Source organism: Galleria mellonella, unplaced genomic scaffold (assembly GCF_026898425.1).
Source record: "Galleria mellonella isolate WM207_F2 unplaced genomic scaffold, CSIRO_AGI_GalMel_v1 utg171, whole genome shotgun sequence".
Lineage (NCBI taxonomy): Eukaryota > Metazoa > Arthropoda > Insecta > Lepidoptera > Pyralidae > Galleria > Galleria mellonella.
In genome coordinates this window covers 2,322,478-2,335,839 of record NW_026442014.1, presented here as the reverse complement: position 1 = coordinate 2,335,839, position 13,362 = coordinate 2,322,478, and the positions used below count along the sequence as shown (strand labels likewise).

At 33.9% G+C, this 13,362-nt stretch overlaps 2 protein-coding genes across 3 annotated transcripts; one reads left to right on the top strand and one right to left on the bottom strand.

Annotated features, from left to right (window-relative positions):
* Positions 1-69: 69 nt before the first annotated feature.
* Positions 70-3,736, top strand: LOC113518199 (alpha-endosulfine). 2 transcript variants are annotated; one of them, XM_052892881.1, is made up of 4 exons: positions 70-289; positions 1,122-1,182; positions 1,636-1,746; positions 2,241-3,736. In XM_052892881.1, the coding sequence occupies exons 2-4, from the start codon at positions 1,144-1,146 to the stop codon at positions 2,430-2,432; spliced, it is 342 nt and encodes a 113-aa protein (XP_052748841.1). In that variant the 5' UTR covers positions 70-289; positions 1,122-1,143; the 3' UTR covers positions 2,433-3,736. The 2 variants fall into 2 exon arrangements, with proteins under 2 accessions (XP_052748841.1, XP_026758805.1); XM_026903004.3 differs by having other exon boundaries at positions 72-289; positions 1,136-1,182.
* A 49-nt stretch (positions 3,737-3,785) lies between these two features.
* On the bottom strand, positions 3,786-13,092 carry LOC113518245 (tubulin gamma-2 chain-like). Its single transcript, XM_026903072.3, has 10 exons — positions 12,909-13,092; positions 12,530-12,732; positions 11,695-11,841; positions 11,163-11,299; positions 10,037-10,231; positions 9,506-9,626; positions 7,956-8,087; positions 6,295-6,477; positions 4,669-4,855; positions 3,786-4,011 (listed from the first exon to the last, which is right to left on the bottom strand). The coding sequence occupies exons 1-10, from the start codon at positions 12,955-12,957 to the stop codon at positions 3,995-3,997; spliced, it is 1,371 nt and encodes a 456-aa protein (XP_026758873.1). The 5' UTR covers positions 12,958-13,092; the 3' UTR covers positions 3,786-3,994.
* Between the last annotated feature and the right edge of the window lie 270 nt (positions 13,093-13,362).

Here is a 13,362-nt window from a genome sequence, read left to right as displayed (position 1 = left end):
TCTGTCTCAACCAATACTAATTTTATTTATTCTCTGTGCTTTGTTTAATATACTATAGCAACATTTCCCTCCCATATTACTTTCTTTGGCAACATTAACATTTTGAAAAACGCCATTTTTTGCTTGTTTGAGAACGTGATAACTGAACAATTTGCACACGATTTCAAAAATAGTACTATTTATTGAATTCTTAATAGTGAAATTATTTTTCCACTTTTATTTTATAATCATTTATTGTATCCAATATCATTGATTTAAAACAATTGTAAATTAGGCGATAATTTTCAAGGTAAACAACTTTCATACATGTCTGATTGAATTACCCACCTGCAGCATAATAATGTATTTATAAAATCAATCAAATTATTTTACGTCATTTGTCGGTGTATTTATAGTTTTCTATCTTGAAATAATTTTTAATTGCTATTTTTTTTAATCAAACCGTCCAAAATAATGGTAGTAATGTCAAGTTCAAGCGATCACATGTGATTGCTTTCGGAGTAAACAAACATTTGAAACACTATCGATAAACCTATTAGTCAATTTTTAATTTGGGTAGTTTCACATTACATACACATTTGTAAGTTCAAGAGTTAGTAAAATATAATTACTTAATTCTTAAATCTTCTTGTATAATTATTAGCTAGCTTTTTCTTCCTTGGTCTTAATCATCTTTTAAAAATATTCTTCCTAGGCTGTGTCTACTTCAATAAATAGATCAGAGAGATGGTAGTAGAATTTTTTTTATCTGAAAAGGTATACTTAAAATCAGTTCAGTAGTTCAGATTTTAAATTACAGTAATTGATTTTGGTCTTTTTTATTAACACATTATATATTCTACAGTCATAAAGAACTTGGTAAAAGTATAAACACATAAATTTAACTGTGGATACTATTAGGGGCTTTTTATAATTAACATTTTAGTTTACCATCAGAACATTTTTTTAGATAATCTGTTAAAAATATTAAAAACTATTAGATAATCCTGAAATTGTTACACTTCAGTAATTTTAAACTTAGTAAAATCCCATCTCTAATAACAATTTAAATTCCAGATGAGAATTATTAGTTTTTAAAATGCTTTTATTTTGTATATATTAACATCTTTGTATTTTATAAGTTTTATTGTTTCAGTAATCACAATGAGTGACTCACCAGATCAAAATGACCCACCAAAAGATGTAAGTTGATATTCATTTAACATTTCATTGTTCCATTATAATTTTATTATTTTAAAATTTGTTTTTGCTCCTTAGAAAATATCCACAATTTTTTTATGATCTTATGCAATGTATAGCTATATACAAAATTGTTTGTGATAGATATGGACTTTATTATTCTTTATGCAACAGCTTTACTTGTCTATATAATCTATATTTTTTTTTTTTTTTTGCAAAACAAAATGGTAAAACTTATTATAATTTATTTATTTATAGGATCATCAACATAAGATATAGTGAAAATTTCAATACAATACACTAGTAGATTAGATCTAACTGTTCTTATATTTATAGACAAGCGCAGCATACTTTGTGCTTGATAAACATTAAAATGGAATTAAATCATTGAATGTCATTTAATGAAAAAGATATTAATGATATGAATAATAATATAATCTAATTATTTTATTACAGCCCAAAGAGTTGGAGAAACTAGAGGAGGCTAAACTAAAGGCCAAATTTCCAAATGCTATGAGAGGCCCCGGGGGACACTCTGCCTTTCTACAGAAAAGACTAGCTAAAGGGGTAATCATTTTATATATTTACTAATTGGGAGCACACCTGATGAAAAGTATTGGTAATACCTGTAAACATAAAATAATAAATAATAATATTGCAAATGTATAGTACATTTACATATATATCTGAACATATGCCTGTTCCTATATTAACCCATATACTTTCATAGCTATCAATAATTAATGCTTTGGCCTCTATGTAGTATGATAGTCAATCTATTGCCACTTCCTTTTTTTTAAATAATATATTAATAATAGAATAGTAACCCCACTTCTCTATTGGTATATACTGGTAGAGCATCAGTGAAAGATTTTAGGCGAGGATGAAGTAAGTCAATTCTTAGCAGTGGAGTTGCTGAGTCTACACCAGGTTGTAAACTAGGCTTTCAGCTGTGCACAAAGACATCTCTGAAAATATGTACCTTTTTAAAAGGCCAAACCAACTCTAGAAAATAATCTCAAATATGCCAATGTAAATAATGTTATAATTATGTTTTTCAGCAAAAGTTCTTTGATTCCGGTGATTATCAAATGGCGAAACAGAGGCCGAGCAACCTGGCGGCGCCGTTCAAAACGCCAGCCGTTCCCGCGAAGCTGCCCACCGGAGATGCCATACCTACACCTGAGACTGTCCCCGTACGCAAAACCTCCATCATCCAGCCCAAGTTCCAGCCGCCCAGCCACAACTCCTAGCCCTGCCCGTCGTACATGGGCATCAAGCCGTGTCATTAACCTATTTAATAATGCAATACACAAAGCATTGCTTTCGATTCTGTCAATGTCTGCACCTTTTTAAACCTTTGTGTTAGTTTAGGTTCTTCTATCATCACATTATCTTTACTTGATAGCACCAAACATGTTGTTTTATATCAAATATGTGATCGTTTTGTTCTCAATTAGCATTCTATGTTGAAATTTTAACAAAACTTTTATAAGAACAACTGTTATATTAATGTATAAAAATTAGGTATAGTTGAATGTGTCAGGGATGTGTGTGTATCGTGTTGTTCTCATAATGTTGCATTTGATTCATGTCAAACCTTAGTGGTGTTGTTGATTTGCATCAATGTTAAATTCTAATTAAAATTGTAACATTACTGGAGATTATATCCTATCTTCAAATAGATGGCCAAATTCTTTACTACACAAAAATAATGAATTCTGTAACTGAGATTTATTGATTAATTGGTATTAATTATAAGTACAAAAGTTAAATTTAGTGTATGGAAAATGTCTTAATCAAATTGTCTACTTACTGACACAATTTCTTTTTAAAAATAACGAGAGCTCACTTTTTACTTTACATAAATTACACTTATAATAACTACCTAAATTATTATATATATAATATCCATTATTCATATATTTACTTTTCTATATTTACTCATATCTGTTACTCTTTATATTCAGTCAAGAGCTAGTGATCAGTATAACTATGCTATTACATTTTAGTATTTATGTTTGATCATGGGCTGTCAAAAGTTAAAACTTGCATTCTTTATTGATCTCTTTGAAATGACAAGATTGTGTATACATTGGATACGACAAATATATGATTGAAAGGCAATTGAAAATTGATCCCTGTATATAAAGGCCATAATTAGTATTGATAGTGATATCTCGTCTACAGATCTGCGCTGTGGACTTTAGCATACATATAATGATTTAGTTTTAGCTATGCGACGATTATTATATAGAACGAATTTATTTTTATAAAAGTGTAATGTGCTGTAAAAGAAATAGTAATAGCATATGTTCGTTTTGTCAGCTTAGCCCAATTCGTATCAGTTCTGTAAATTGTTTTCGCATCATATCCGCGAGTACTTTCGCATACCAGTTGCACTTGTTTGCTGGAGATATTCCGAGAAGCGCAATGACGCTTTAAAACCATGTTGCGTGTGATGTTCGCACAGGTGTGATATGTGTGGTACATATGGAAGATTAAAGGGATGTTGAAGTTAGCTATTAAAAAATAAAATAAATTCTTGGTAAAAAAAGCATAGTTTTTTATTTATTTGTCTTTATTTAGACGAAAAGTTAGGTACTGACTCTTGCCGTTGTTAGAGATATTACAAAATGAGATTATTATTTTTTTGCATTGATCGACTATAAATGGCACTCGGTTTAATATAAAATAATTAACAACTCGTAAGTATACATTATCCAACAACTTCTTCCGTCTACTTGGAATCCTTTAGTATCTTCTGAGATTCTGGCAATATCAACAAATTTCCATACTCCAATTACTGTGTTTGTTATATTTGACTGCTTTCTGAAACAATACCAAATAAGCAAATTGAGGATTTTTATGGTGATACTAACTTCATCATACATTTCTTCGTCTAATTTTTAGACGTCTAAAATTAGGCTATAATTAAATTTCTTTATTTGGATGAAGAATTAATAATTATATAATTAAAAAAAGATTGCGTTCCAATGTTTCTGCCTACCCTAATGGGAGACAGGCGTGACAGATATGTATGTACGTATGTAATTTTATAATTAGTCATGCATGCACTGCTTTGGCGTTTTAGAGATATAATTCAAGTATGAATATCATATAGTGCTGAGTAAGAATACAATCTGTCGACATTTATTTTCATAAAGATTTGGAGGGTAAAGAACAATATACCCGGGACAAAAACTCAATACCAGTTTATTAATTTTAGGCTAATATAGAATGTAACCAGTACCCAGCAATGAAACATCAACAAAAGTAAGAACTGCTTCTTTTTTTTTTTAGAATACCCTGCATTATGAGAAACTAGATAAATAAGGGAAAACCAAAGTATGTAAGTGCTAACGAATTTAGAAAAGTTTTTTTTAAGTAATCCCAACTGGGAATCAAATCTGGAACCTACGACAGTCAAGTCGTGAATGGGTCTTTATGATTTGATTATCCAAAACAACAAATTGTATATCACTGTACCTGGATTCCAATGCACATAATCGGGGGTCGCGGCCGCCTGGTACTCCTGTACTAAATCGTCAACAACGCTCCGCGACTCGTCGAATTCCTCAAGAGAGTCTTTGAACATGGGCTCTTTGCGGAACACCTCTAAGAACGCCTCACGTTTACGTAGCTTATCGAACTGTTGCAGACACCTGTCGAACAACTGCAAATACCAAAATCTTTATTTTTTATTCAATAAAGACTACATTCAAGGAAAAATTAAAAATAATTCATGCAGGACATTTTTAACCACTATGCACATGTAAATTATAAAAAACCATGAAAACGCATCACTCTAGATGGCGTATTAAGATAAAACATATATCAAATTTTCCTTAGACCTTCAGGACCAAAAGTGGAAAAACCCTATCTGAATTGGCCAGATCAAGCATGCAGACTGACAGAATTTAATGCCTTCCATCCAATTAAATGTTTTAGGCAAAGAATTGTCATGAATTCGAAATTGCTTTTTTTAAATGAATTAATAAGCTAAACAAAATATAGTTATGTAAACTGCGTAATATACTACTATCTAACAAATATATGTTTGATGTGGTGATGTTAGGAACATTTGTCTTCTAAAAACATATGGTTGGCCTGATGGTAAGAAGCTACCGTAGTCTAACACAAACACCAGAAGTGTCAGGTATACGTTGCTAAAGCGATTTAATGCAGTAACATCGTCTTATTTCCCGAGTCAGTACAGTCCCATAATTTATTAATGAATTCAAAACTGATTCTATATATAATATTTACGTCACTCAACAAGAAACTATAAAATATTGATTACCGAGTGCTGTCCTTGTACAAAAAGTAAACATAAAAATAACAAACACTTAACGGAAAATATCATAACATGCCGGCATGCTTGCTTCATTTAAATATACTGGTTGATTAACAGTTAGAAAAAAATTATTTCAACAAATAAATTGTTCACCAGTAATGTCACTTTTTTTTATACAACTTAGAATGGCAAACAAGCTGACGGCCCACCTGATGGAAAGTGGTAACCGTCGCCTATAGACATGAGCAGTACCATGGACATAACAGAGTATACTGTTACGCCCATGATACCCCCCATGCGTTGCCATTCCCGAGGACTCAGGTGTTATTCCTCTGTACCCAGTAAATTCATACCATATCCCACCCTTCAAACCGAAACACAGCCATGCAAACACAACTACTTCACGGTAGAAACACGAATGGGACAGAGGTACCCAAGTAATCGACTTTTGTACATACTCTCCCTCTAGTAAAATTGTTTACAGTTATAATTTATAATTACAAGTTATAATTAATAAAAATTAATATAGCTAAAATATTTATAAACATCGCTAACTACTGTTATTTTATATATTTATTATTATCAATATATTAATTGAAATACAAATAAATCTGTTACGAATTTATATGTCGTATGTCCAATCAAAAGCATATTTTTAATGTTTTAAAACAAATATAATAATAATAATGTTTCTGAAATAACATCAGAAGGGCATAGGCTGTGTTTTATTCCGTCCAATAAATATACAAAAGGATTTAGGACAAAACCGCGGGTAATAATCAGTATACAAAATAAAATAGGTTTTTTTTTTATCTCACCGAAGATATGTTGGTATGGTTGGCGAGGAGAAGGCCGGATACTTTGTGTGAGGCGTGCACGTAAGGCGAGCGGCGAGACAGCGCCACCTGTATGGAGGCGGGCCCCCACGGGATGAACGACGCCAGCTTGCGTTCGCGGATACGCTGCAGCGATTTGTGCACTTGTGACGGATCCACCTCGCCCTGCGAACAAGTAGTAAGTAAGGTAATTATAGGGAATTTTACTAATAAAATTGTAACTGAACGACATCTGTACATAGGAGTCGAGAAAAATGTAAATGACCCCTTATGTAAATTGAATTAAGAGTTCTTTAATAAGAGCAACAGACACCAAAACAATATTTTTTGGATGTTTTGTCTCTCTGTATGTTTACTTTGGCATTACGTAAAAACTACTGCATCAAACTGGACACAGTTTTTATAGTTGTATACCTGTAAGGTCTATGTTTTATACTGATACGCCATCTAGAAGTAGTCTATTTCTTTTTTTTTGCTTTTAAAATACACACATGAAGTAGCAGGTAATAAGCTAGTATAATATATAACAACATAGGACACCAAAAAGAAAATTACACGAGGGCTTATTCCCTTGTTATTTGTTTGTTATCTTTGTCACACTCATGTTTCTGTCACTAATCAGCTTTTTTTTTTTTACAACACAGGGGGCAAACGAGCATGCGGCTCACCTGATGGTAAGTGACTACCGCCGCCCATGGTCACCCACAACACCTACGGCATTGCAGGTGTGCTGCCGGCCTTTTAAAAAGGAATATGCTCTTTTCTTGAAGGTTATGTTGTCGTATCGGTTCGGAAATACTGCTGCTGGAAGTTGATTCCAAAGAGTGGTTGTGCATAGGAGAAAGTGCCTTGAAAAACGCACGGTGGAGGACCGCCACTCGTCCAGATGGTTGGGATGAAATTTTAGTTTATGGCGGGTTGTACGATGGTGAAAATCTGCAGCAGGTATCAATCCGAACAATTCTTCAGAGCACTCCCCATGATAAATTCGGTAGAAGATGCACAGAGATGCAACATTTCTACGCAGTTTCAGTGGGTCGAGCCGGACAGTAAGACGCCGATCGTCAGCAATTCGAGCTGCCCGACTTTGAAAGTTGTTACGCTTTGAAAGGTGGGATGTGGCAGTGAAAATGTATTACCATTATTCCTTATACTGTGGTATCTAACGAATATCTTCGTAATATTAACAATTTTTTGTCAAACTGTACTCATTATTATAAAAAAATATTAATAGAGAAAATTAGCATATTTATTCCATTTATCCCTACTGGACACACAATGGTAGCGACAGGTGGAAAAAAAACCACTTTTACTCCCCAAGGGGGAAAGTTGGTAGGGACAAGTAGAACTGGCTGGGGGGAAAGGGATTGTAAGTAATGGAATCTAATGAACCCATTGCTAGCAATACACCTTATCGGGACAACCACCACGTGGTTCCCCCTGGAAACCATCGTGAACAATTCTTGTTGAATTCGTCACGATGGGCTAACTGACCTGCTTCGTCCTCATCTCTCACTGGTGCCCCGCCAGTGTACACCAATAGCGCGGGCGGGGTTCACATTCCATTATCACCCATTAAAAAATAAGTGGAACTAGCTGAAATTATACAACTAGTAATACAGATTTCAGTATTTTTTATTTACCTGTATGATGTTCAGTATTGAAATATAGCAGTGCTGGTTAGTTCTGTCTGGGCTGAGGGACACCATCATATTCTTTGGTTGAAGCAGTCTCTGCATCACATCTAAAACTGTTGTCTTTCGTATCTTTGGTGCCTATAACAAAATTTTTACTTATATAAGTATAAATAATCAGGGACAGAAACAAGCTACCAGAGGGAGACTTTGTACAAGAGTCGATTGCTTGGGTACCTCTGTCCCATTCGTGTTTCTACCGTGAAGTAGTTGTGTTTGCATGGCTGTTTCGGTTTGAAGGGTGGGATATGGCGTGAATTTACAGGGTACAGAGGTATAACACTTGAGTCCTCAGAAATGGCAACGCATGGGGGGTATCATGGGCGAAACAGTATACTCTGTTATGTCCATGGTACTGCTTATGTCTATAGGTGACTGCTACCACTTTCCATCAGGTGGACCGTCAGCTTGTTTGCTATTCTAAGTTGTATAAAAAAAGAAGCTAAATTACAAATTGTTTTAGAAAGTCTTAATTATAATAGTTTTTACTACACACAGAGCAACATAATATGAAAGTTCGGTTACACATGCCTTGTCATATTCTGTCAGAATAAAACATTTTACATATTCATATTATAATAACCCTCTATCCTACAATAACATGACAAATTTTATATGTGATGATGATATCAGAGGTTAATGTCTATTGCTAAAGACGGGCCTTCTCCTCAGGGGGTATTGCCAATGGTTGCCACGCTTGGTAGGCGGGTTATCAAGCAGTTAGGCTTTCGTGGCGCTTTGAAAGGGACGCTGCTGTCCATTCCTCTACCATTAAGTTCCCTTACTTCTTATGACACCCACGAGAAAGAAAGGGATGGTGTATTCTATGCGGAAACCACACGGCAAATTTTATATATAACATTAATAGTACATTACTGCAGCGGCCAGCAACTCAGTGAATTGAATAGTTTGAAATTGAATTGAGTACTTTTCCCAAACAATGCGCGGAAATCAAAAACACAATTTTACTTTTTAAGTTCAATGTCGAATAACGAACAATAATAATTTTTCATGCGCCATAATGTTCCTGTTTTTTTTTTTCAATAAACAGCTTTCTATTTGCAAGCCAGTTCGAAATTTAAATAAAACCTTTTATTAGTTACCTCCTTGGTAGCCATGTTTCGAAGTAAAAAGTCATTCCATTTTTAAATTACAGGACAGATATGAGTTTACATAGTAATTTATCTGGCCGCAAAACACGACAGATATGGATTTTCATACAACTTTAGCCGGCCGCTGCCCGCATGTATCTAGCCAGTACGGCAATTTTGATTTATCTCGAAGAAGATTGTCTAAATAATGCTCATATTTCCAAGCATGTTTGAAAAAAATATATTTAGAGATAAACTTTTTTTATTCCACTACAAACTATTAGGTACTACCGACTGGTAGGGTACCTGTTAAGGAAATAATGTCAATTATTGTCATAATGATGAATGCACTAACTTCTTTTGAAAGTTGCTTAATAAAAATAAAATTATATAAATATGTCAACATACAGTATTGAGTTCGTGGTCGGCCGTGAGCGGTGTGTAGCCAGTCATGAGGAAATGCAGGCGCGGCGTCGGTATCAGCGGCGCCACCAAACTGATCAAGTCATTATTCATGTACGATGGATACCTGTTCATAAACGCCATATTATTAATATTCTAAACGACTTTAAAAATATATATAATTTTAGTTTGTTATAAGTAAAAAAATTAAATTACGTAGTTTATCCTAGACCCCAGGTTACATATTTTATTTATTTTTTAAGCAACAGGCTTGTTTTTTTTAATGGATGATAATGGAATGGTAGCCCCCCCCCCCCCCTGTGTTATCGGTATATACTGGTTAGGTACCAGTGAGGGATGACAGGTGAGAATGAAAAGGCAGGCCAGCCCACCATGATGAATTCAGCAGGAATTCTGATGATTTCCAGGAGGGTTCAGATGGAAGTCCACCTGACTGGTAGTCTGCATTACTAACCCCTCCCCTCCGTGCTGTGTTAGTAATGCAGATATTGCCGAGTAAGCTAGTTGTTTATATACCTGAGTGTGGCAGTGCTCGCGCTCATGATGGTGGAGACAAGAGTGTTTATCTGTGCAAATGAGGGATTCTGTATGTGCAACCGGTCGCTGGCGATGCGATTCAGCGCCGTATTATCGAGGACCATGACGCAATCCGCACTCTCTGTCAGTCGCTTGAGGGTCAACAGGGAGTTGTACGGCTGGACTACCACATCACTGTAAAATATTTATGTATGTTAATAATGAAATCTTTAATTATTAATTAATTTGTAATTAGGGTTGCCATCTGTGGTATTTGTAGAGGCACATATAAATAAATATACACTATCTTTGCACCAGAACAGTAAGCAGGTGCAGAAATGTATCGTTATAGTATAGAGGAATTTCAGCGAAAAAATAAATTGGTTAGAAATTACACTTATATTTTTCAAATTATTATTATTAAATTCATAGAAGTGTGAATTCCATCTGGATATTTATTCTTATACTTTTAGAGTTAACATGAATAATTTTAAATTAATTTAGATTGTAATCCACATAAAGGGAGTGCTTGATGTGAGACTTGTTCTTAATTCAGAAAAGTTGGAATTTTTTAAATGTCTTGCTTTATGCTCTGCACCAGAGGGAGACTTTGTACAAAAGTTTATAGCTTGGGTACCTCTGTCCCATTCATGTTACAACCGTGAAGCAGTTGTGTTTGCATGGCTGTGTTTCAGTTTGAAGTGTGGGATATGGCGTGAATTTACTGGGTACAGAGGAATAACACCTGAGTCCTCAAGAATGACAACACATGGGGGGTATCATGGACGAAACAGTATACTCTGTTATGTCCATGGTACTGCTCATGTCTATAGGCGACGGTTACCACTTTACATTAGGTGGGCCGTCAGCTTGTTTGCCATTCTAAGTCGTATAAAAAAAAAATAGGATTGAACAAATATGTCAATTTTAAAATACTACAAATTCTCCAAAAGTATATGCAAATAAGTATAATAAGTTTGAATATTATAAAAATCATCACATTTGTCATTTTTATCTCCACATTATTTATTTTATAAAAAGCTCTATAAACTTCCAACTTTTCTGAGAATCAAGACCCTTATTATAAGCTACATATATAGTGGAATATAAATAAAATAATATGCACCTGATTTCATCCAAATTAGGAAATACACTGTAGGTTTGTACAAGCTTCTTTGGAAATCTGTCTGAGAGATGTTCTAGTATATATGAGCCCATGCCCGAACCAGTTCCACCAGCAATTGAATGGCACAGCACGAAACCCTGGCAAATAAGAAATTATGTTTATATTTAAAGCCAACAGATACAGAGAACAGTTCTTTGGGTACTTCAGCTAGTTTAAGTTTCTGTTCGGAAGACTTTTAAGGATGAAGATGGAATGGTGCATCCATCAATGTTTACAGTATACAATGGTGTAGTGACAGTGGAGAGTAAAGACAAAGTAGTTGAGCCAGAAATGAGAAGATTTTTGTCCATTTTAACTTTGACCAAGGATGTTTTTATTTGATATACACAACAGGTACTATGATATGACCTAGTAAAAATGATATAAACTGGATCGTAACAGAAACAGGTGTACATAAAGCACTGTTAAAACTGAAATTAAAGTTTTAGATTTCTAGTAAATAATAGTGCAGTATAAGTTAAACAAATAGTACCTCTAAATTGTCACTGCCATCTGCTTCTCGGTTAATGATATCAAACACTTCTTCATTCAGCTTCTCCCCCTGAGCATACCCAGATGCCCAATTATTACCAGCACCACCACCATGTTTTGATAAATATACATTTTCTGGATTATACAGCTGAAAGGTAAAAAATTGTATTGCTAAATAAGGTGAAGGTAATTATACAATATTATTCTGAAGAATGTAATTATATTGTTTTCTAGGGTAAAAACCCTACATTATACGTATACATACATGTACACGATATTTAGTGAAAATGCCGTGATAATTTGTTTACATTCGTAAACAAATTATCACGGCATTTTCACAATAGTCAGTGAGTTTATTTGTATTTATTTTTATACCCAGAAAACATTGTTTCGCCTCTTATCGCCACCTACTGGGTACATTTTTTGTATTTAGATAAAATCTATACTATCTGTCAAGCTGGAACCAACAATATATCTTTACAAAATTTCATATCAATCAGTTAAGTGGTTTCAGAGATTTGTATAAACAAACATCGTAATACAAACATAATTTATAAACAATTTCCCTAAAGGTATCCACTAACCTATTCACTTGTATATTTCACATTATATTCCAGTAGGGGACTCTGCCCCATACATATTAAATGAAGTGCATACACTCAGACATATCTTAGCACTTAGCTAAAAGCTCTCATATGCTGGGGTGGGCAGCAAACAGTTCTAAGGTGAGCATACTATATAAATAAATAAAAACAAAATATATCATGCTGTTCCTCTAGATATAGTAACTAAGTTAATAACTAATGAAATAATATCTAAATTAAATTTTAACATACTTTGGCATAGGGTGAGTTCATTATAGTATGAATTACACGGGGTTCCAAATCCAGCAAGACAGCGCGAGGTATGTAATGATCGTCGTCCGCCTGATAGAAAAACACATCCTTTCGATCAGATCCTGCCGAAGCGAACTCCTCGAGTATGCCTTCCGGAGATATCCCATGCTCTATACACAGTTGTTTCCAGAATTCAAAGCCAACTGCAATTAATAAATAATAAATAAATCATCATCTTCCTACCCTTATCCTAATCATTTGGAGTCGGCGTAATATGATTTTATCCATATTAAAAAAAGATTTGGTTATATATAAATAAATAATAAATAAATAACAAACACAAATTAGTAAATATCAAGTATTTCTGTAATTATCTTACTTTGATTGCCGCATTGGCCCAGCTGAAGAGTTATCATTTCACTAGGCATTTTATATGTTTTTTAATATACAGTTACAAACAATTTATTGTGTCCTTAACAATTATTTCTTATTAAATGTTTGTTAACAAAATAATAAACCGCCATTCGTTTCATTCATTAATTCCTGAACGTCAAAGTACGAATACACAGAAGCGATGAGCGATTCGAATAAAAAACTCGAGTTACTCGAGCTGCATTGCCGCCGGCTCAATCGAACTGGCTTTTCTATCAATTCGAATCAACTCGTATAAAGCCGATACGGCCCTCTTTTCGTCACAAGTCACAACCTCTTTTTTTTTAGAAATGTTACTGTTCCGTTTTTTAATATTTAGTTAATTAATTAATGTTAAAATAAATAGCAAAAATATAAGTATTAAATTTTTATGTATTTTTATAGGATTACATAACTATTTA